Genomic DNA, 23,672 nt, shown 5'->3' with positions numbered 1-23,672 from the left:
CTGTTGAAACCTATCTTCACATATTTTTTGTCAATTTGTAGGCAACAAAATTTTTGGCACTTTTCCGAGTACTTTCGAAGTACCTACATCAAAAGAGATTTTTTTTTATTCCGCCTCCCAATGTTATTTGGCTTAATTTCTTTGAAGATTTCTACTATATTTTCCAGAATCAGTAAAATGAAGTGTGGAAACTTTTGGTAAATTTAAAAAATTTGTCTTTGCAACCGACTATTTCGAAAAATTTATACCTCTTTTCCACCACCTTCGAAAATTACCTAAAAATATTTTTTTATTAGATTTCGATCTCCAGAAGTTACTTTTGGCCGCATTTTTTCAAAAACTGCTTCCACTTTTCAAGATTTATCCAATGAAATTGGCAATTTTTAGGATTAAAAAAAATTACTTTGAAACCGAGTATTTCGGAAAACTTGTTGTGAGACCATTACAAGCTCAACTTTTCAATATGAAATTTTTGACATTTTCATTGTACTTACAAAATACATATATTAAAAAAATATTTTGTAAATTTCGTCTTCCAAATGATATTTGACTAATTTTCTTCGAAAATTTCGACAATTTTTTTCAAAATTTCCAAAATGAAATGTAGAAATTTTTGAAAATTGAAACTCCATCACCTTCGAAAAGTACCTAGAGACTTTTCTATAGATCTCCAGACGTTACTTTTGACAACATTTCTTTAAATACCGCTACCACTTCTCCAGAATCGTCCATTGAAATATGCCCAGATATTCAAAAAAAAAAAACTTAACTTTGAAACCGATCTATATTCCAGAATATTTTGTGGAACTTTTTCAAAAGCACAATTTTTAAAACTCCCCTTTGGAGATTTTTTTTTTCGATCGCCATCGAAAATTACCACAATATTTTTTATTGATTTCGATCTCCAGAAATTTGTATGACTTAATTTCTTCGAAACTTAAAACCATTTTTCCAAAATTGTCGAAATGAACTATGACCAGTTTTGAGGTTTTTAAAAATTTGGCTTTGAACCCGAACATTTTGAAAATCACTCAGTTTTGCGATATGTAATTTTTGACCTTTGTGTACTCGTAAGTGCCTTTAAAATACATCAAAAAAGATTCTTTTGTTGATTCCGGATGTTTTTTGGGTGTTTTTTCGAAAATTTCGACTATTTTCGTCAGAGCCAAAATGAAATGTAAAAATTTGTGTGAAAAAAAAAAGTGAAATCGAAGGTTTCTAAATTCTTGGTACGGGACGCATTTGTTTTTTTTTTGTATTGAACTCATCGAAAACTATTTCCCAAAATTTTTTGTTGATTTTCAGGTAACTACGTCAAGGACTTAATTTTTCAATATGAAATGTTTCAACATTTTACCGAACACAGTCCAAAATTATCACAATTTTTTTCGTTCATTTCGACCTCCGGAAATTTTTTATCGCTTGTTTTTTCGAAAATCCCAACAATTTTTCCAGAATCGCCAAAATGAAATGACAAATTCTGAGATATTAAAAAAATGAGTTTTGTAGGAACAACCGTTCCCACAAAATCAGGTGTTCTACCTGAGGGCATTCGTAATATTTGTATAAATGTAAATATTTCCTATCCTTCGTTTACCTGTCCTACACTTCTTCATACTTTCTCTTTTCGCTTCTGGAACTTTCTAAACCCTTCTTTACCTACTTCCACCTCTTCAAATCCGAGCTTACCTGTGTACCATTTTAAACACCCTTCCTTCTTTTCTCCCTGACACCCTCGAACAGTAAGCAACGAAATAAAATCTTAAAACCGTACCGTCGCTTTTAAATCACCAACAATACCCACAGTTTAAAGCCGATCTATATTTCAGAATTTTTTGTGGAACTTTTTCAAAAGCTCAATTTTTCAAAAATCCCCCCTTATGAAAATTTTGACTTTTTTCGACCACCTTCGAAAATTGCAATCAGTTTTCCAAAATCGCCAAAATGAAATGGAACCAATTTCGAGGTTTTTAGAAATTTTACTTTGACTCGAACATTTTGGAAACCTCTCAATTTTTCGGTACGAAATTTTTGGAAAATTTGAAAAATTTAACTTTGAAACCGAATATCTTGAAAAATTTCGATCTTTTTTCCATCGCCTGCGAAAATTACCTATATATTTTTTATAGATCTCCAACATTTTGACATTTCTTCAAAAACCGCTCCGGAAGTTGTTTTTGGCTTGATTTTTCAAAAATCCCAACAATTTTTCCAAAATCGCCAAAATGAAATGACAATTGTGCTAGATTTAAAAAAATTGACTTTGAGGCCGATCTATATTCCAGAATTTTTTGTGCAACTTTTTCAAAAGCTCAATTTTTCAAAAATCCTTTATGAAAATTTTGACTTTTTCCGACCACCTTCGAAAGTTACTAAAAATATTTTTTGATTTCGACCTCCAGAAATTTGTACGAATTAACCTCTTCGAAATATGACCAATTTTGAGGTTTTTTAAAACTTGGCTTTGGACATTTTGAAAACCGCTCAGTTTTTCAATTCGAAATTTTTGACCTTTTTGTGTGTGCCTTCAAAATACACCAGAAGAGATTCTTTTGTTGATTTCGGTCTCCGGATTTTTTCCAAATCGCCAAAACGAAATGTAGACCTTTTTGGGAAATATCTGACTTTCAGAAATTTCATATTACGAAAATCTAATAAGACATTTTTGACTTTAGTCGAACACTGTCCAAAGTAACCAAATTTTTTTTTTAAATTACAACCATTTTTCCAAATTTTCCATTTTGAGATATTTAAAAATTCTACTTTGAACCCGAATATTTCGAAAACCGCTATGTATTTTTCAATACGAAGTTTTTGTCTTTTTCCAAAGTGCCTTTGAAATACGCCAAGAGATCTTTTCCCGGATATTTTTGGATTGATTTCTACCACAACTTCAACCATTTTTTCCAGAATTTCCAAAATCAAATATCAGAATTTTTGGAAAATTTCAAAAGTTTGACTTCGAAATCGAATATTTCGAAATTTTTTAACAGATTTCGATTTCCAGAAGTTACTTTTGTCCTCAGTTCTTCAAAAACTGCTTCCACTTTTCCAGATTTGTCCGAAGAAATTGGCAATTTTGACTTTGGACTATTTCAAAAATCTTGGTGTGAGACCATCAACGAATTTTTTTTTTTTTTGTATTCAGTTATCGAAATCTAACTTCAAGAATTGTTGGTGAATTTGCATGCAACTTCGTCAAAAGCTCAATTTTTCAACCTGAAATTTTTGACATTTTTCCGAATACCTTGGAAATACATCAAAAAAGAATATTTTATAAATTTCGCAGTCCAAATGTTATTTGGGTTAATTTCTTTGAAAATTTATACCACATTTTCCAGAATCGGTAAAATGAAATGTGGAAAATTTCGGTTAATTTTAAAAATTTGTCTTTGAACCGACTACATATTTCGAAAAATGTTTACTTTTTTCCGCTACCTTCAAAAATTTCCTACAGAGATCTTTTTTAAAGACTTTGATCTCCAGAAGCTACTTTTGGCCTCAGTTCTTCAAAAACTGCTTCCAGTTTTCCAGATTTGTCTGAAGAAATTGGCAATTTTGACTTTGGACTATTTCAAAAATCTTGGTGTGACACCATCAACGTATTTTTTTTGTATTCAGCTATCGAAATCTAGTTTCAAGAATTTTTTGTGAATTTGCATGCAACTTCGTCAAAAGCTCAATTTTTCAACATGCAATTTTTGACATTTTTCCGAATACCTTGGAAATACATTAAAAAAAGATTATTTTATAAATTTCGCCGTCCAAATGTTATTTGGGTTAATTTCTTTGAAAATTTATACCACATTTTCCAGAATCGGTAAAATGAAATGTGGAAAATTTCGGTAAATTTTAAAAATTTGTCTTTGAACCGACTACATATTTCGAAAAATGTTTACTTTTTTCCGCTACCTTCAAAAATTACCTACAGAGATCTTTTTTAAAGATTTTGATCTCCAGAAGCTAGTTTTGGCCTCAGTTCTTCAAAAACTGCTTCCAGTTTTCCAGATTTGTCCAAAGAAATTGGCAATTTTGACTTTAGACTATTTAAAAAAACTCGGTGTGAGACCTCAACGTGTTTATTTTTTTTTTTTTTTTATTCAGCCATCGAAATCTAGCTTCAAGAATTCTTTGTAAATTTACATGCAACTTCGTCAAAAGCTCAATTTTTCAACATGAAATTTTTGACATTTTCCGAATACCTTGAAAATACATAAAAAAAAGACTATTTTATAAATTTCGCCGTCCAAACGTTACTTGGGTTAATTTCTTTGAAAATGTATACCACATTTTCCAAAATCGGTAAAATGAAATGTGGAAAATTTCGGTAAATTTTAAAAATTTGTCTTTGGACCGACTACATATTTCGAAAAATGTTTATTTTTTTCCGCTACCTTCAAAAATTACCTACAGAGATCTTTTTTTAAAGATTTTGATCTCTAGAAGCTACTTTTGGCATTAGTTCTTCAAAAACTGCTTCCAGTTTTCCAGATTTGTCTGAAGAAATTGGCAATTTTGACTTTGGACTATTTCAAAAATCTTGGTGTGAGACCATCAACGTATGTTTTTTTGTATTCAGCTATCGAAATCTAGCTTCAAGAATTTTTTGTGAATTTGCATGCAACTTCGTCAAAAGCTCAATTTTTCAACATGAAATTTTTGACATTTTTCCGCATACCTTGGAAATACATTAAAAAAGATTATTTTATAAATTTCGCCGTCCAAATGTTATTTGGGTTAATTTCTTTGAAAATTTATACCACATTTTCCAGAATCGGTAAAATGAACTATGGAAAATTTCGGTAAATTTTAAAAATTTGTCTTTGAACCGACTACATATTTCGAAAAATGTTTATTTTTTTCCGCTACCTTCAAAAATTACCTACAGAGATCTTTTTTTAAAGATTTTGATCTCTAGAAGCTACTTTTGGCATTAGTTCTTCAAAAACTGCTTCCAGTTTTCCAGATTTGTCTGAAGAAATTGGCAATTTTGACTTTGGACTATTTCAAAAATCTTGGTGTGACACCATCAACGTATTTTTTTTGTATTCAGCTATCGAAATCTAGTTTCAAGAATTTTTTGTGAATTTGCATGCAACTTCGTCAAAAGCTCAATTTTTCAACATGGAATTTTTGACGTTTTTCCGATTACCTTGGAAATACATTAAAAAATAATATTTTATAAATTTCGCCATTCAAATGTTATTTGTGTTAATTTCTTTGAAAATTTATACCACATTTTCCAGAATCGATAAAATGGAATGTGGAAAATTTTGGTAAATTTTAAAAATTTGTCTTTGAACCGACTACATATTTCGAAAAATGTTTACTCTTTTCCGCTACCTTCAAAAATTACCTACAGAGATCTTTTTTAAAGACTTTGATCTCCAGAAGCTACTTTTGGCCTCAGTTCTTCAAAAACTGCTTCCAGTTTTCCAGATTTGTCTGAGGAAATTGGCAATTTTGACTTCGGACTATTTCAAAAATCTTGGTGTGAGACTATCAACGTAATTTTTTTTGTATTCAGCTATCGAAATCTAGCTTCAAGAATTTTTTGTGAATTTGCATGCAACTTCGTCAAAAGCTCAATTTTTCAACATGAAATTTTTGACATTTTTCAGAATACCCTGGAAATACATTAAAAAAGATTATTTTATAAATTTCGCCGTCCAAATGTTATTTGGGTTCATTTCTTTGAAAATTTATACCACATTTTCCAGAATCGGTAAAATGAAATGTGGAAAATTTCGGTAAACTTTAAAAATTTGTCTTTGAACCGACTGCATATTTCGAAAAATGTTTACTTTTTCCGCTACCTTCAAAAATTACCTACAGAGATCTTTTTTAAAGTATTTGATCTCCAGAAACTACTTTTGGCCTCAGTTCTTCAAAAACTGCTTCCAGTTTTCCAGGTTTGTCTGAAGAAATTGGCAATTTTGACTTTGGACTATTTCAAAAAACTCGGTGTGAGACCTCAACGTGTTTATTTTTTTTTTTTTTTGTATTCAGCCATCGAAATCTAGCTTCAAGAATTCTTTGTAAATTTACATGCAACTTCGTCAAAAGCTCAATTTTTCAACATGAAATTTTTGACATTTTTCCGAATACCTTGAAAATAAATCAAAAAAGATTATTTTATAAATTTCGCCGTCCAAACGTTACTTGGGTTAATTTCTTTGAAAATTTATACATTTTCCAGAATCGGTAAATGAAATGTGGAAAATTTCGGTAAATTTTAAAAATTTGTCTTTGAAGCGACTACATATTTCGAAAAATGTTTACTTTTTACCGCTATCTTCAAAAATTACCTGCAGAGATCTTTTTTTAAAGATTTTGATCTCCAGAAGCTACTTTTGGCCTCAGTTCTTCAAAAACTGCTTCCAGTTTTCCAGATTTGTCTGAAGAAATTGGCAATTTTGACTTTGGACTATTTCAAAAATCTTGGTGTGAGACCATCAACGTATTTTTTTTTTTTTGTATTCAGCTATCGAATCTAGCTTCAAGAATTTTTTGTAAATTTACATGCAACCTCGTCAAAAGCTCAATTTTTCAACATGAAATTTTTGACATTTTTCCGCATACCTTGGAAATACATTTAAAAAGATTATTTTATAAATTTCGCCGACCAAATGTTATTTGGGTTAATGTCTTTGAAAATTTATACCACATTTTCCAGAATCGGTAAAATGAAATGTGGAAATTTTTTTAAAAATTTTACTTTAAAACTTAACCTGTCGAAAACCGTCCAATTTTTCAATATGAAACTTTTCACCGTTTTCTGAAGACCAAGATATTCTTTTATTAATTTCGACCTCCGGATGTTTTTCGGCTTGATTTCTTGGAAAATGCTACCATTTTATCCAGAATCGCCAAAACTTTGGAAACTTTGGAATGTTATAAAAATTTGACTTTGAAACCGAATAAACATTTAGAAAATCTTGATGCATCATCGCGATGTTCTTTGATTGAGTTCGTCAAAATCTATATACCAAAAATTTTTTCGGTATTTTTCGCAACTCGCCAAAAATTCAATTTTTCAATTCTCTCGTACGAAATTTTTGACCTCTGCCCGAACACAGTCGAAAATTATCAAACATTTTTTCATTAATTTCGACCTCCACAAGTTTTTTACAGCTTCATTTTTCGAAAATCCCAAAAATTTTTCCAGAATCGCCAAAACGAAATGAAAAATTTTGAGATATTTAAAAAATTTGACCGTGAACCTGAATTTTAACATTGTAACATCTAGGAGAACTCGTATAACTGCGGACGACAAAAAAAAAGTAGTAATTGTTATTGGCAATGGGCATCACTTCCGCGATTCCGAAGTGTGGTTATTACAGACTAGTAAATATTGGATTTCTATCAGTTCAACAATAACGATTTAATTTAAACTTTTATGGCAACTAAACTACTAACTCGAGCTACGTTACCTGCACATCCTGAATAATCCCCTTAAAGTGAACATTACTCTGCGACGTCGCCGTAACGGCAGACGTAGTCGGAGTAATAGGGTCAATATTAGCAAAATTATCATTGGCTTGTCGCACTGGTCTGGTCTGTGGCGGCCCTCCCAGAAACAAAACTTGAGCATCCAGAGTCCCTGTAGCCGATATAGTCTTCCGAAAATATTCCGTCCCGTTCAATTTAACTTGAACCAAAGTAACATTCCTGATAACCTATGCAACAAATAATAAATCAACACCACCAGTTTCGACACCACTAACACACTAACCTCAATTAAGTGATCAAACCCATTGTCCAACTTCACCCCACCCACTGTATACGCTTCAGGTGTCCCATTGAACTGTATCCTCACCAACAACTCCCCACTGCCCAATTCTGCGGCAATATAAGTCTCGTCTGCCGGATTTTTGCTTTTGGGTGAAGTCCCGAGATAGAAAATTTGTCCGACGGGTTGCCTAGTCCGAATAAACATACTTATATCGACTATTGTACGCACGGCCCGCTTGGCGGCGCTGTCAACATAAACCATAACCAACGAATTGGTTATATTTTCGTACCCGAAAGTGGCAGCTGTGTAATCTACAAAAAACGAATTAGAACGAAAACCGTGACCGGTATATAACGCACTGTATTGACAGGTGTGTCCTAGGTATGGTCTGCCACAAGTGCAGCGAAAATCTAGCCACAAATCCGTGCAGTGACCCCCTGAGTGGCACGGATTAGGTTTACACTGCTCTTGTCGTTGACAGCTTACTTCGACGTGCTCGTATTTGACGGTACTCACGTCTTGATCCTGCGGCAAAATCCACTCCCCGTTGATTAGTATGTCTTCAGCGCAACCTACTAACGGTGACCCATGTGTCAACTTCTTCAGGTTGTTGGGGGACCCCCCGATGTACGTCTCCGGGAAACTGGTGTACGTCGTACCGTTCGAAATTTCGTTGAAACTAATCGGATAAATAGTTTGCTCGTCATTTGCCGACAAAACTAAGTGTGTCGAGTTAATTGCGACAAAAACCCTCTGCCAATTACTATCGTTCAAGTTCGACCCTATAAACACCCCCTCCCACTTATTCAACAGACTCGAGTGTAAATTCAGCCTCCCTTTGGACAACTCGAGAATGTAGTACGTCAAACCCTTCCCTAACGCCAACAACCCATCCCCTAAAGTCGTCTTAAACCGGAACTGGATATCATACCCCTCCTCCCTCGCCGTATTATTAATCGTAATCAACGACTTCCCGTTCAACGACATCGTCGTTATTTTCTCACACGTGTGTCCGTGGAAGCCGTGAGGACACGAACAGTTGAACCTGTGTATGTTCTCGTTTATTAAGTACGGCTTACACGTGCCGTTGTTCAAGCACGGGTTGTCCTCGCAGCCGGTGAGCTCCACCGAGCAGTTCTTGCCGCCGTAGTTCGAGTCGCAGTCGCAGTAGTACGACGCTCGTTTGTCCACGCATTTGCCGTGGATGCACGGGCGGTAGCGTTCGCACTCGTCGATGTCGATGTCGCAGCGCTCGCCCTCGAAGCCCTCGTCGCAGTCGCACTGGTAGCCGCCGATTTTGTCGACGCAGGTTCCTTGGAAGCAGGGGGAGCTCTCGCACTCGTTGATGTCGATCTCGCAGTTCTCGCCGGTGACGCCCTCGACGCAGAGGCACTCGTAGCCGGAGGCTAAGTCGTAGGTGAACGGCGTGCTGAAGATGTGGGGGAGGTTGCGGTCGGTGACGCCGGGTTGGTAGAGGGTGGTGTTGGAGCGCTCGAGGCAGGTGCCGTTGTACTTGCAGGGGCTGCTGTCGCATTCGTTGATGTCTTGTTCGCAGTTTTTGCCTGAATAGCTTGAGTGTGAATTGGGTTTTTTTCGACGATAAATCTTTAAATTGATTATGAAAATATACACCGGGTGACTATTAGTGATTGTGATTTTTTGCCTTAGGTTGGTAACAAAGTTAAATTTGTATGATGGCATATCTGACTGTCAAAATGAAATTTAGAACACCAAATTATTGTCTCATTGACGACTGTGAACTGATATGGTAACTTGCTGTCAATAATTCAGAATTACCAACACAAACATTTGCTTCAATCATTAATAAATAGTCACCCGGTATACGTAGTCTGAGTATCTTTTTAATTTGTTAAAGGATTTTTCCGTTTTCGCAATTTCTGCTTTTCAACTTTATAATTTTTCATTTATTTTAACTTTGAATTTTGGATGTCAATTTTTTAATTTTTCAATTTTTAAATTTTCGATTTGTCAATTTTTCGTAGAAACAAAAATCGAGAAATTGAAAAATTAAAAATCTAAAATTGAAAACTTTGAAAATAAAAAAAATCTAATATAGAAAAGTTGAAAAATTGGTCAATTTTAAGTTCAAGAATTCGAAAAATAGACCAAGTGAAAAATCAAAAAATTGAAAATTAAAAATCAAGAATCTGAAAAATTTAGCAATTGCAAGATTGTAAAACTGAAAATGGTAAAACAGAAAAGTTGAAAACTGAAAAAACTCAAAAATTTAACCAAAAATTGGAAAATTGAGTCTAAAAATTGAAAAATCCTAAAACTAAAAAAAAGAGGAATTGAAAAATAAAGATATGGAAAATTTGACAAATTGAAAAATCGGATAATAAAAAATCTAAAAATTGTAGAATCGTAAAATTGAGAAGAAAAACTGAAGTCTAAATATTGAAAAATCGAGAATTTGCAAAATCGTGAAATTAAAAATTAAAAAATGGAATAATTGAAAAATCTAAAAATTAAAAATCGAGAAACTAGATCGAAAAAGGGGAAAAACTAAAAATTGTGAAATCAAAAAATGCAAAATCAAGAAACTGAAAAAATCAATACATTGAAAAATTTAGAAATCGGAAAACTTAAAATTGAATTGAAAAATTGAAAAATCAAAAAATTGCAAAATCGGCAAAACTCAAACCGAAAGAATATAAAAACATTAAAATATCCAAAAATTCAAAAATCCAAAAAATTAAAATTGAAAACTTAAAATTGCCAACCGAAAAACTGAGAAATCATAAAATCTAAAAATTGGAAGAAATTGGTGCCATTTAAATAAAAACTCACCGGAAAATAATTGAAAATTATAGAAACCTAGGAACTGCAAAATCCAAAATTGAAAAAAACGCAAACTTTAAATTTCTAAAAATTGATAAATTGAACAATTCAAAAACGGAAAAATTTTAAAAATTAAATTTGAAAACTCGAAAAACGGAAAATCGAAATATTGTAAAATTGAAAAACTACAACACTGAAATGTTGAAAAATCAAATATCGAAAAATGGAATAGTCCAAATATCGAAAAATAGTAAAATTGACAAATCGAATAATTAAATAATGAAGACTAAATCAAAAAATGCAAAATCAAGAAACTGAAAAAATCAATACATTGAAAAATTTAGAAATCGGAAAAGTTAAAATTGAACTGAAAAATTGAAAAATCAAAAAATTGCAAAATCGGCAAAACTCAAAAACCGAAAGAACAAAGAAAAACATTAAAATATCCAAAAATTCAAAAATACAAAAAATTTAAATTGAAAATTTAAAATTGCCAACCTAAAAACTAAGAAATCATAAAATCTAAAAATTGGAAGAAATTGGTGCCATTTAAATAAAAACTCACCGGAAAATAACTGAAAATTATAAAAACCTAGGAACTGCAAAATCCAAAATTGAAAAAAACGCAAATTTTAAATTTCTAAAAATTGATAAATTGAACAATTCAAAAATGGAAAAATTTTAAAAATTAAATTTGAAAACTCGAAAAACTAGGAAAATCGAAATATTGTAAAATTGAAAAACTACAACACTGAAATGCTGAAAGATCTAATATCGAAAAATGGAATAGTCCAAATATCGAAAAATAGTAAAATTGAAAAATCGAAGAATTAAATAATAAAGACTAAATATAAATACTGAAAAAGTTGAAACATGAAAAACTGAAACATTTTAAAATTGAAAAACCAAATAATTAAAAAATTTTAAAATTGAAAAATCGTAAAATAAAAAAAAAAGAAAAATTGAAAAATCACAAAATCCTAAAATTAAAAAAACGAAAATTCCAAAAATCGAATAATTGAAGAATTGAAGTTTGAAAACTACAAAAATTAAAAATCAAGAAACTGAAAAATCGAAAAAATGAAAAATCAAATTATTGGAAAATTAAGTATAAATATTCAAAAATAAAGAATTTGTAAAATCGTGAAATTAAGAAACAAAAAATTCAAGAATCGAGTAAATGGAAAATTTTAAGTTTGAAAACTCAAAAATCTAAAAATGAAAGAAACAATTTGGCAAATCTAAACATTAAAAAATCGAGCAACTGAAAAATTTAAGTTTGAAAATTAAAAAAAATTAAAGACGCGGAAAAATGAAAAAGCTAAAAATTGAAAAATCGGATAATAAAAATCTAAAAATTATAAATTCGTTGAATTGAAAACCGAAAAACGTAAGTCTAAATATTGAAAAAACGAGAATTTGCAAAATCGTGGAATTAAAAATTAAAAAATGGAAAAATAGAAAAATTGTGCAATCAAAAAATTAAAAATCAAAATACTGAAAAAAATCGAGACATTGAAAAATTCAGAAATTGGAAAAGTTAAAATTGAACTAAAAAATTGAAAAATCGGCAAACTGAAAAACCGAAAAATCGTAAAATCTAAAAACTCAAGAATGTTTAAACATTCAAAAATTGGTTCCAATTAAAAACTCAGGGGAAAATAATTCAAAATTATTGTTTTAATCAATTTGTTTTTTGTTTTTGAAAAAAAAAACAATAACAAAAACCCAGGAATTACAAAATCAAAAATACGAAAAACTCAAACTTTGAATTTCGAAAAATTGAAAAACTGAACAATTCAAAAATGGAAAAATTGAAAAAATTAAAACTGAAAACACCAAACATACTCGACGAAGAGCCGTGAATTTTTTTTATCCAATCTCGTCTTCAAGGAGTGGAATTCTTTACAACCTACCCTAGTCGCCGCACCCACTGCAAGCATCTTCAAAAAAGGAATCAACTCTGTTAACTTTAATGTTTAGTTTAATTTGTATAGAGTACCCATAGGATTTTTTTTTCCTCTACTCTGTAATTTCTCTGTTAAATAAAAAAAAATAACAAAAAAAACTCGAAAAATGGAAAACTAAGAAAATCTAAATATTGTCAAATTGAAAAACTACAACATTGAAATGCTGAAAAACCAAAAATCGAAAAATGGAATGATCGAAAGATCGAAAAATTGTTAAATTGTAAAATGGAACATGAGAAATATAAAAACTGAAAAATAACGACTAAAATTTAAAAATCGAATAATTAAATAATAAAAGTCCAAATATTGAAAACTTTAAAACATGAAAATCGAGCAATTGAAAGAAAAACCTAGAAATTAAGACAGAAAAATTGAAAATTTACAAAATTTTAAAATATAAAATTACCAATCAAACTGAAAAATGAGAAAACCTAAAAATTGAAAAATCGTAAAATAAAAAAACAAAAATTGAAAAATTCACAAAGTGAAAAATTAAGTGTGCAAATTCGAAAAATTGTGGAAACAAAAAATTGAAAAATCTCCAAAATCGTAAAATTAAAAAAATTAAAATTCCAAAAATCGAATAATTGAACAATTGAAGTTTGAAAACTACAAAAATTAAAAATCAAGAAACTGAAAAATCGAAAAAATGAAAAAAAAAACACTAAAATTAAAATACATAAATATAGAAAAATTTTAGAATTCAAAAATGGAACAATTTTAAAATTTAAAAGTAAAAAGTTGCGGCATAATAAAATTGGAATATCGAAATTTGAAATCAAAAAATTGAAAAATTAAGTCTACACATCGAAAAATCGGAAAAACTGTGAAGTTAAAAAATTAAAAGTCAAGAAACTGGAAAATCCCTAAAAACTGAAAAATAAACCTAAAAACTAAAATATACATATAATCGGAAAATTGAAAAACTCAAAAAGTAAAAAACAAAAAATTGCAAAATTAAAACTGAAAACGGAAAAATAAAAAAATTGGAAAACAAGTATAAATATTTAAAAATTCTTAAACTAAAAACAGAAAAATTTTAAAATAAAAAATGGAAGAAACGGAAAACTGAAAAATGTAGAAAAATAAAAAAAATTGCTGAAAAGTTGAAAACTGAAAAATCCGAAAATTGAAAAATCAAGTCTGAATATTGAAAAATCTAAAAAAATAAGTTTTAAAATTCGAAATACTGAGGAAATAAAACGAAAAATGTAACCATTAAAAATCGGCGAAAAATTCAAGTTCGAAAATCCCAAAAATTTGGAAGCTAAAAAAATTAAGTTTTGAAAATTCGAAGAACTGATCAAACGAGAAACTGAAAAATCTCAAAATTGAAAAATCGAACAATAAAAAAATTCAAGTCAAAAAACTGAAAAATTAAAATATTGGAAAATTAGCTATAAATATTGAAAAAGCGAGAAATTTCAAAACCGAAAATTGAAAATAAATAATTGAAAACTTTTAAGTTTGAAAACTCAAAACACTGAAGGAACCGAAAACTGAAAAATCGAAAAATTGAAAAATTAAGTCTACATATTGAAAAATCGAAAAATTCAAGTTCGAAAATTCGAAAAATTGACGAAACAATTTTAGAAATCTAAACCTTAAAAATCGAGAAACTGAAAAATCTAAAAATTAGAAAATTAAGTCTAAATATTGAAAAATCGAGAATTTCCAAAACTGTGAATTTAAAAAACGAAAAATCCAAAAATCGAATAATTGATAAAGTAAAAAATTCGAAAAACTGAAAAAACGAAAGATTGAAAAACCCAAAAATTACAAACCGAAAAACTGAAGAACCTTAAAAAATTTAAAAATTGATACCAACTAAAAACTCACGGGAAAATAATTCAATATTATTGTTTTAATAAATTTGTTTTTTTTTAACCGAGGAACTGCAAAATCCAGAATTGCAAAAAAACGCTAATTTAAATTTCTAAAAGTTCTAAAATTAAAAAAATTAAATAGTGTAAAATCGAAAAACTACAACATTGAAAAACTGAAAAATCAGAAATCGAGTAATTGAATAAGTCTAAATATTAAAAAAATTAAAAATTGCAAAATCACGAAATTCAAAAACGAAAAATTCAAAAATTGAAAACCTAGAAATTAAGACATAAAAATAGAAAATTTTAGAAGTGAGAAACCAAAAAATTGAAAAATTTTCTCCAATTGTTCAAAGTTTGAAAACTCCAAAAATTAAAAATAAAGAAACTGAAAAATCTAAAAAAAAAAACAGAAAATAAAATACAGAAATATCGAAAAATTTTAAAACGAAAAATCGAAAAATTTAAAGTTGAAAAATTAAAAACCAAGAAACTGAAAAATCGAAAAAATTAAAAAAAAACACCAAGATCAAAATATATAAAAATCGAAAAATTTTAAAAATGAAAAATCCAACAATTGTAAAATTTAAAAATAAAAAGTTGCGGCATAATAAAATTGGAATATCGAAAATTAAAAAGTCAAAAAACTGAAAAATTAAGTCTACACATCGAAAAATCGGAAAAATGCATAAACGTAACATTACAAAAAAGAAGAAAAATTGAAAATTCTAAAAATTAAAAACGGAGAAAACGAAAAATCGAAAAACTGTAAAGTTAAAGAATTAAAAGTCAAGAATCTGGAAAATCCCTAAAAACTCAAAAAGTTAAAATCTAAAAATTGTAAAATCGTAAAACTGAAAACGGAAAAATCGAAAAATTGGAAAACCAAGTTTAAAAATTGAAAAACCCTAAAACTAAAAACAGAAAAATTTTAAAATAAAAAATGGAAGAAACGGAAAACTGAAAAATCTAGGAACTGCAAATTTAAAAAATCGGACAATTAAAAAAACAAAATTTTGCATTATCATAAAGTTGAAAACAGAAAAATCCGAAAATTGAAAAATTAAGTCTGAATATTGAAAAATCTAAAAATTTAAGTTCAAAAATTCCAAAAGGGACACAATTGGAAAAATCTACACATTAAAAATCGAGAAACTAAAAAATTTAAGTTTTAAAATTCGAAAAATTGATCAAACGGGAAACTGAAAAATATAAAAATTGAAAGATCGAACTGAAAAATCAAAATATTCGAAAATTAATTATAAATACTGAAAAATCGAGAAATTTCAAAATCGAAAAATTAAATTATTGTATTAATTGAAACATTTTAAGTTTGAAAAAACTGTAGAAACGGAAAACTGAAAAATCTAAAAATTGAAAAATCGAAAGATTAAAGAAACAATTTGAAAAATTCAAACATGAAAAATCGAGAATCTGAAAAATTTAAGTCTGAAAATTCAAAAAATTGAAGAAACGGAAAACTAAAAAATCAAAAAATTGATAAATCGTACAATAAATAATCTAAAAATTGTAAAATCGTAAAATTGAAAAGTTGAAAGATTGAAAAATCTAAATATTGGAAAATTACGTCCAAATATTGAAAAATCGAGATTTTGTAAAACTGTGAAATTAAAAAATGAAAAAAACTCAAAAATTGCAAACCGAAAAACTGAGATATCGTAAAATCTAAAAACTGAAGAATCTTAAAAAATTTAAAAATTGGTACCAACTAAAAACTTACCGGAAAATAATTCAATATTACAGTTTTAATAAATTTGTTTTTTTTTTGAAAAAGCGAAAAAATATAAAAACCGAGGAACTGCAAAATCTAAAATTGAAAAACGCAAACTTAAATTTCTAAAAGTTGAAAAATGAAAAAAATTTAAATTGAAAAACTGACAAATCAGAATAGAACAATTGAGAAATAAAATGATAATTATTGAAAAATCGAATATTTGAAGTCTAAATATTGAAAAAATGAAAAATTGCAAAATCACGAAATTCAAAAATTGAAAACCTAGAAATAAAGACGTAAAAATCGAAACAATAGAAAAATTTTAGAAGTGATAAACCAAAGAATTGACAAATTAAAAAAAAAACAGAAAATAAAATACATAAATATCGAAAAATTTTAAAATTGAAAACCGAATAAATGGAAATTTTAAAAATAAAAGTTGCGGGATAATAAAACTGAAATATCGAAAATGAAAAGTCGAAAAATTGCAAAATCTAAGAACTGAAAAATTAAGTCTAAATATCGAAAAACTGCATAATCGTGAATTGAAAAAAAAAAGAAAAAACCTCGAATTTAAGAGATAAAAATCCAAACAATAGAAAAATTTTAGAATTGAAAAATCAAAGAACTGAAAAATGTTTAAATTGAAAAATATAAAATTGCCAATCATAATCTGAAAAATCGAAAACCGAAAAATCTAAAAATGTCGAAATTAAAAAATGGGACAAATATGGAACCTAAGAATTGAAAAATCTAAAAATTAAAAAAGGAGAAAACGAAAAATCGAAAAATTGTCAAGAAACTGAAAAGTAAAACTAAAAAACACAACAATTATTTTACAACACTAAAATTGTAAAATAAAAAAAAATGCAAAAATTAAAAAAACGGAAAATTAAAATTTCCAAAAATTGAGAAATCGAAAAATTTTTAATTAAACAATCCAAAAATGTAAAGAAGTAGAAAAATCGAACAATTGAAATAAAGCATATTAATATATTTTTTTTTAAGTAACTAGTATATCGTAATAATTAATCTATGTATTTTACTCTCCACAATTTAAATACCTGCATATCCTGGATAACAAGTACACTGGTAATCCTTGACAAGATCCACACAGTCGGCGCCATTTTCACACGGACTCCCCACACAATCGTCGATATTCATCTCACAGTGTATTCCCATATAGCCCGTATCTGTACAATTACAGGTGTAGCTATTCAGGCCATCAATGCACTCGGCACCATTTAAACATGGCGATGACTAAAAAATCCACCAATTAGTAGTTACAATATTTCCAAGTAAAACGTGGAGGCAGCAGACGAGGGAAAACGATTTAAAAATAAAAAATTAAAGTTCTATAACACAACATTTCTACCGGACACGGTCATAAACGGACAACAACACCGAAATCGCTCTCCCTCTTCGCACTACCAACCCGTAATAACCAAATTACCGCACAATCGTCGATGTTAATATCACAAATCTTCCCAGTGAGTCCCGGTAGACAAATACAAGTGAACTGGTTAATCCCGTCGATGCAGGTAGACCCAGACGTGCAAGGCATAGGTTCGCATTCATTTATGTTAAAGGAGCAATCCTTGCCTTCGTACCCCGGTGGACACACACATTCATAGTTATTGATTTTATTTAAACAAGTAGCATCATTTTGACACGGCATGGACAAACACTCGTCAAAATCCAAATTACACCGTTCCCCTGTATACCCCGGACGACAATAACACTGAAAACTACCCACGGTATTCTGACAAATACCCTCATTACAAATCCCTGGTCGATCCTGACACTCGTCAACATCCATATGACACCTGTCACCTACAAAAAAAAGCGCCATCTAGTTGTCGATTTACCCCTCTTTAACTCAACTCACCCGTGAAATTGTTCGGGCACAGACACACAAACCCGTGTGTGTGATCCGTCATCATTTCGCAAATCCCGCCATTCAGGCAAGGCTCCTTAGAGCACGGATCTGCGTCCAGCGTACAGTTGTCTCCTGTGTACCCCACCGGGCACCTGCACTCATAATGATTAACCAAATCGACGCAAACCTGCCCCGACTGACACCTAACCCCCACGCAATCGTCAATGTTAACCTCGCAATGGGTCCCCGTGAAGCCCGTCTGGCAGTTGCAAGTAAAGTCATGCTTGTTTGGGGACGTTATACACGAGGCATTGTTAAAGCAGGGCTCCAGTTCGCAAGCGTCATACGGGATATCGCAAAACGTGCCCATCCACTGTTCCGTGCAGTTGCAGGTGATTCCGTTGGGTTGTTCGATGCATGCGCCGCCATTCAGGCAAGGCTGCGAAATGCAATTGTCGGATTTCGTTTCGCATTGCTTACCTGAAATGGAGCGAGGGGTTTTTAGTAATTGGGAGAGGCGGTGTTGAGGTTACAACATCGATTGGCGTGCGGGTAATTATTTTTGATTGTTCGGAAAATGAATAGGCTCTTAATAAAGTAATTGGATGGGGATTGCGCAAATATACCGCTGAAATCAGTGAAGGTGAAATTTGTTTGGAAATTATCGTTATTATCGCGCAGGTGAATAGAGGGGTTTTAGAAACGAGGCGTGACGAATTCGCGCCGAGGACTTAAAATTTCTGTGTTCACGTACGTTCACGAGATTTTTCCAATTACTTCTTTTAATTTCACTTGTTTAATATAGTGTGATTACAAAAGATAGTACATCAAGTTGGTTTTGGAAAGTATGTGGAATTTTTAATAAAAATTTGCTATCTCCTTGAGATCAGTAACACCATAATTAAAATTGAATTACTGGTTGCCTACCCATCACAGACGGTCTACATTAATTTCCACATCTGTGCCACTGGTGTTTGCTTATATTGTGTGGTTTTAGCATTTTTATTTCTTTAATTTTTTCAACTTTTGAATTTGTCGATGTTCCAATTTTTTGATTTTTCAAAAATACTGAAGTAACATGAAAAATATCTATCAGAAAAAATGATGATGCAAAATTTCAGTTTAAATAATTTCTATTATTGAAAAATTAAATATCTAAAAGAAGAAAAATTTTAATTTGAAAACTCCAAAATTGAAGAAACGAACAAATGATCGGAAAACTTGAAAAACTGAAAAATTCAAACTGAAAATTTCGATAGTAAAAAAATTGAAAAATGTATCTTTGAAAAACTCAAAAAAATGAAGAAAGAAAAATTGAAAAAACAAAAATCTGAGACGTAAAAAATTAAAAATCAAGAAACTGGCACATCCAAGAATAGAAAAACCATAAATTGTAAAATAAAATATAAAAATCGAAAAATTCAAAGCTTCAAACATGAAAAATAGAAAAATTAAAAACCGAAAAATTGAAAAACGAAAAATTAAAATTACAAAATCATAAAATTAAAAAATCGAAAAACTCAAAAATTTAAAAATCCAATAATTTCAAACTCGTAAAATTGGAAATCGAAAAACTATTATATCGAAAAGTTGAAAAATCAAAAATCTAAGTTTTGAAAATTCCAAGAATTCAAAAATTAAAAATCGACACTAAAATTCCTTAAATTACAAATATATGTATATAAAGTATAATTGAAAACTCAAAAATCTGAGATGTAAATAAAAATTGAAACGTAGGAAACTCTTAAATTTTCAAAACCCTAAAAATTTAAAAATCGAAAAATTAGAAAGACGAAAAATCGATAACTGACAAATCCAAGAATTTTAATAAGTAAAAATTTATAAATCGAAAGTTTCAAACAAAAAACTACAAAAATTAAAAACTGAAAAATTGAAAAACGAAAAATTAAAATTTGAAAATTCTAAATACTGAAAAAATGGATCAAATACACAATTAAAAATCAAGAAACAAAAATTGCAAAAACGAAAAATTGTAAAATGAGAAATCAAAAAACTGCAACGTCAAAAAATTTAAAAATCTAAAAATTGCGAAACTGAAAATTTGGAAAATATTCAAAAATTAAAATTTAAAAAACTCGAAAAATTGACAAATCGAAAACTTTGAACCAAATATCGAAAATTCAAAAGTTAAAAAACCAAAAATCAAAAACTTGAAAATCCAGAAAGTGAAAAATTCAAAAACTCCAAAAACTCAAAAATTTAAGCTAGATCACTCCAAAAACTGAAGAAACAAAAAAATAAAAAATGTAAATATTCAAAAAACAAAAACTTCAAAATTCGAAAAATTGCAAAGCCGTAAAATTGGAAATCGAAAAACTATTATATCAAAAAATTTAAAAATCTAAAAACTGCGAAACTGAAAAATGGGAAAATATTCAAAAATTGAAATTTTAAAAACTCGAAAAATTGACAAATCCAAAACTTTGAACCAAATATCGAAAATTCAAAAGTCAAAAAACAGAAATATCAAAAATTTGAAAATCCAAAAACTCAAATATTTAAACTAGATCACTCCAAAAACTGAAGAAACAAAAAAATAAAAAATGTAAATACATATTCAAAAAACTGAAAAATTTAAAAATTCAATAATTTCAAACTCATAAAATTGGAAATCGAAAAACTATTATATCGAAAAGTTGAAAAATCAAAAATCTAAGTTTTGAAAATTCCAAGAATTCAAAAATTAAAAATCGACCCTAAAAAATTCTTAAATTATAAATACATATATATACAGTAGCCCAAGAGCTATAAGGTTATATGACCATCATAAAAGTAGTTGACCGCAAATAAAGACCCTCTTTGTGTGGTTCGCACTAAGCTAATAATATTGGCAATAAATCGTCTTCTAAACATTTCTTGCTTAGATTTAGATATTTAGTGAAAACCGCCCCTGAACGAAACAACAGTCCGTCGAACTGCAGTTGACACGTTATTTACGACCCTAAAACCTTTTCCATTGTAAACAACTTAACTTCGACACAATGGGATAATTTTAAGATGGTCATATAACCTTATAGCTGTTGGTTTACTATATATAAAGTATAATTGAAAAATCAAAAATCTGAGACAAATAAAAATTGAAACGTAGGAAACTTAAATTTTCAAAACCCTAAAAATTTAAAAATCGAAAAATTCGAAAGATGAAAAATCGAAAAATTAAAAATCGATAACTGACAAATCCAAGAATAGAAAAACCATAAATTTTAATAAGTAAAAATTTAAAAAACGAAAAATTAAATGTTTCAAACAAAAAACTACAAAAATTAAAACAAAAAAAGTTCAAAAATCGAAAAATTGAAAATCTACGTATTCAAAAATATTTAAATACTCAATATCGAAAAATTCAAAAACTGAAAAACGAAAAATTTCAATTTCTAAAAATTGCAAAATCGTAAAAGTTAAATGTTTAAATATTTAAAAAACGGAAAATTCGAAGATTTTAAAAATAAAAAATCGGGAAACTGAAAAATCGCAAAATCTAAAATTTTTATAATTGATATAAAAAAATTGCGAAATCTAAAAATTGTAAAATCAAAAAATTACGAAATTGAAAAGTGGAAAAATTCAAAAATTCAATTTTCAATTCGAAAAATGACAAATACATAGAAAATTTTGAAAAACCAAATATCGAAAAACTGCAAAAACTCAAAATATAAGTTTCAAAAAATTGAAAAATTAAAGATACAAAATCGATAAATTGAAGAACTCAAAAATTTAAACTTGAACACTCCAAAAACTGAAGAAACTAAATGAAAAAAAAGTTGCAAAATCATAAAATTATAAAATCGAAAAATTGAAAAATCTAAAAACTCAAAAATTTCAAAGTCGTAAAATTGGAAAATCAAAAACTATTATATCGAAAAGTTGAAAAATCAAAAATTTAAAAATTGAAAATTCCAAAAAAAAAGAAACATTTTAATTTAAAAACTAAAAAGTTGAAATTTGAAAAATTAAAAATCGACACTAAAAATCGTTAAATTAGAAATATACGTATAAGTATAAAGTATAATTAAAAAATCAAAAATCTGATATGAAAATAAAAATTGAAACGTATAAAACTAAATATTCGAAAACCTAAAAATTCAAAAATAGAAAAACCATATATTGTAATAAGTAAAAATTGAAAAATCGAAAAATTCAAAGGTTCAAACATGAAAAGTACAAAAACTAATACAAAAAAAAAAAAAAAAATAAATAAATCGAAAAATTGAGAATCTAAATAATTAAAAATATTCAATATTCAACATCCAAAAATCCAAAAATTGAAAACTGAAAAACTGAAAAACGAAAAATTGGAATTTCTAAAAATTGCAAAATCGTAAAATTAAAAAGTCTAAATACTGAAAAAACGGAAAACTCAAAAATTTTAAAAATTAAAAATCGAGAGTCTGAAAAGTTCAAAATCGCAAAAATAGTCTAATTGAGAGAACAAAATGCGGAATGAAAAAATTGAAAAATATAAAAATTTCAAAATCAAAAATGGAAAAATTCAAAAATTGAAAATTGGAAACTCCAAACAATCATCGAAAAATTCGTTGAAAGTTCTAAAGTTGAAAAACTTAAAAATCGAGAAATGAAAAATCCAAAAACTCAAAAAATCTCAAAATTTTAATTCAAAAAAATGATCAATGAAAAAATACAAACTGAAAAAATTAAAAACTCAAAACATTGAAAATCGAAAATTGAAAAACTCAAAAATTGAAACTTGAACAGTCAAAAAGTGAAGAAACAAAACCATTCAAAAAGCAACAATTTCAAATTTTAAAAAATATTGCAAAATCCTAAAATTGGAAAATCAAAAATTAATAAATGGAAAAGTTGAAAAATAAAAAATCTACAAAAAAACTCAAAATTTAAATTTAAAAATGGACACTAAAAAAATCGTAAAATGAAAAAAAATAAAGAGAAATTGAGAAATATGAAATTTTAAAAATTGCAAAATCGAAAAATTTTAAATTCAACAAATTGAAATCGAAAACTCGAAAAATTTAAAACTTGAAAAACTGAAAACTCTAAACACATGTTTGAAAATCTTAAAGTTCAAACATTGAAAATTTTAAAAAACATAACATTCAAATTTCTAAAAATTAAATATTTCGGAAATTTAAACTTGTAATCTCCAAAAATGAAAAATCTAAATATTTAAAAACCTAAAATTTCAACATCGAAAAATTCGACAATCGAAAAAACGAATAATTTAAAATTCGACAAATTGAAAAATGCACAAGTTGAAAATTCGAAAAATTAAAAACTGAAAAAAACCGAAACATTAAAATTTCTAAAAATTGCCAAATGGAAAAAATTTCAAAAATTTAAACTTGAAACTCCAAAATTTGAAAAATCTAAATGTTCAAAACCTAAAAATTCAAACCAAAAACTGAAAATTCGGAAAATTGGGAAACTGAAAAATTCAAAAATCAAAAAATTGTATTTAATCAAAAATGAAAAAAATCCAAAAATTTAAATTTGAAAACTCAAAAAACTGAAGAATCCAACCAAAATTGTTCAAATTCAAATACTGCAAAATTCAAATCAAAGAATTGAAAAATAAAGAATACACAAATCAAGCAACTGGAAAATTGAAAATCTAAAAATGGAGAGCTTAAAAAATCGAAAAATTGAAACAACGAAATATTACAATTTTACAATTTCTAAAAGTTGCCAAATAGAAAAAAAAATCGAAGATTTAAACTGGAAACTCCAA

The 23,672-nt window shown here is 28.4% G+C and overlaps 1 protein-coding gene across 3 annotated transcripts in view; it reads right to left on the bottom strand.

Annotated features, from left to right (window-relative positions):
* The window catches only part of Crb (crumbs), a 52,726-nt gene that overhangs the window by 10,922 nt on the left and 18,132 nt on the right, over positions 1 to 23,672 (bottom strand). For all 3 annotated transcript variants that reach the window (XM_064053687.1, XM_064053688.1, XM_064053689.1), the window contains exons 6-11: positions 17,957 to 18,427; positions 17,522 to 17,901; positions 17,133 to 17,328; positions 8,095 to 9,297; positions 7,736 to 8,046; positions 7,434 to 7,679 (exon numbers count right to left, since the gene is read on the bottom strand). In XM_064053687.1, the coding sequence (XP_063909757.1) occupies positions 7,434 to 7,679; positions 7,736 to 8,046; positions 8,095 to 9,297; positions 17,133 to 17,328; positions 17,522 to 17,901; positions 17,957 to 18,427 (2,807 nt within the window). The remainder of the gene's footprint in view (positions 1 to 7,433; positions 7,680 to 7,735; positions 8,047 to 8,094; positions 9,298 to 17,132; positions 17,329 to 17,521; positions 17,902 to 17,956; positions 18,428 to 23,672) is intronic.

The sequence above is a fragment of the Zophobas morio genome, unplaced genomic scaffold, assembly GCF_036711695.1.
Source record: "Zophobas morio isolate AGI-343-1 ecotype UQ-CSIRO unplaced genomic scaffold, CSIRO_AGI_Zmor_V1 ptg000011l, whole genome shotgun sequence".
Lineage (NCBI taxonomy): Eukaryota > Metazoa > Arthropoda > Insecta > Coleoptera > Tenebrionidae > Zophobas > Zophobas morio.
The sequence above is the reverse complement of the archived record's forward strand: the minus strand, read 5'-3'. Positions and strand labels throughout refer to the sequence as shown.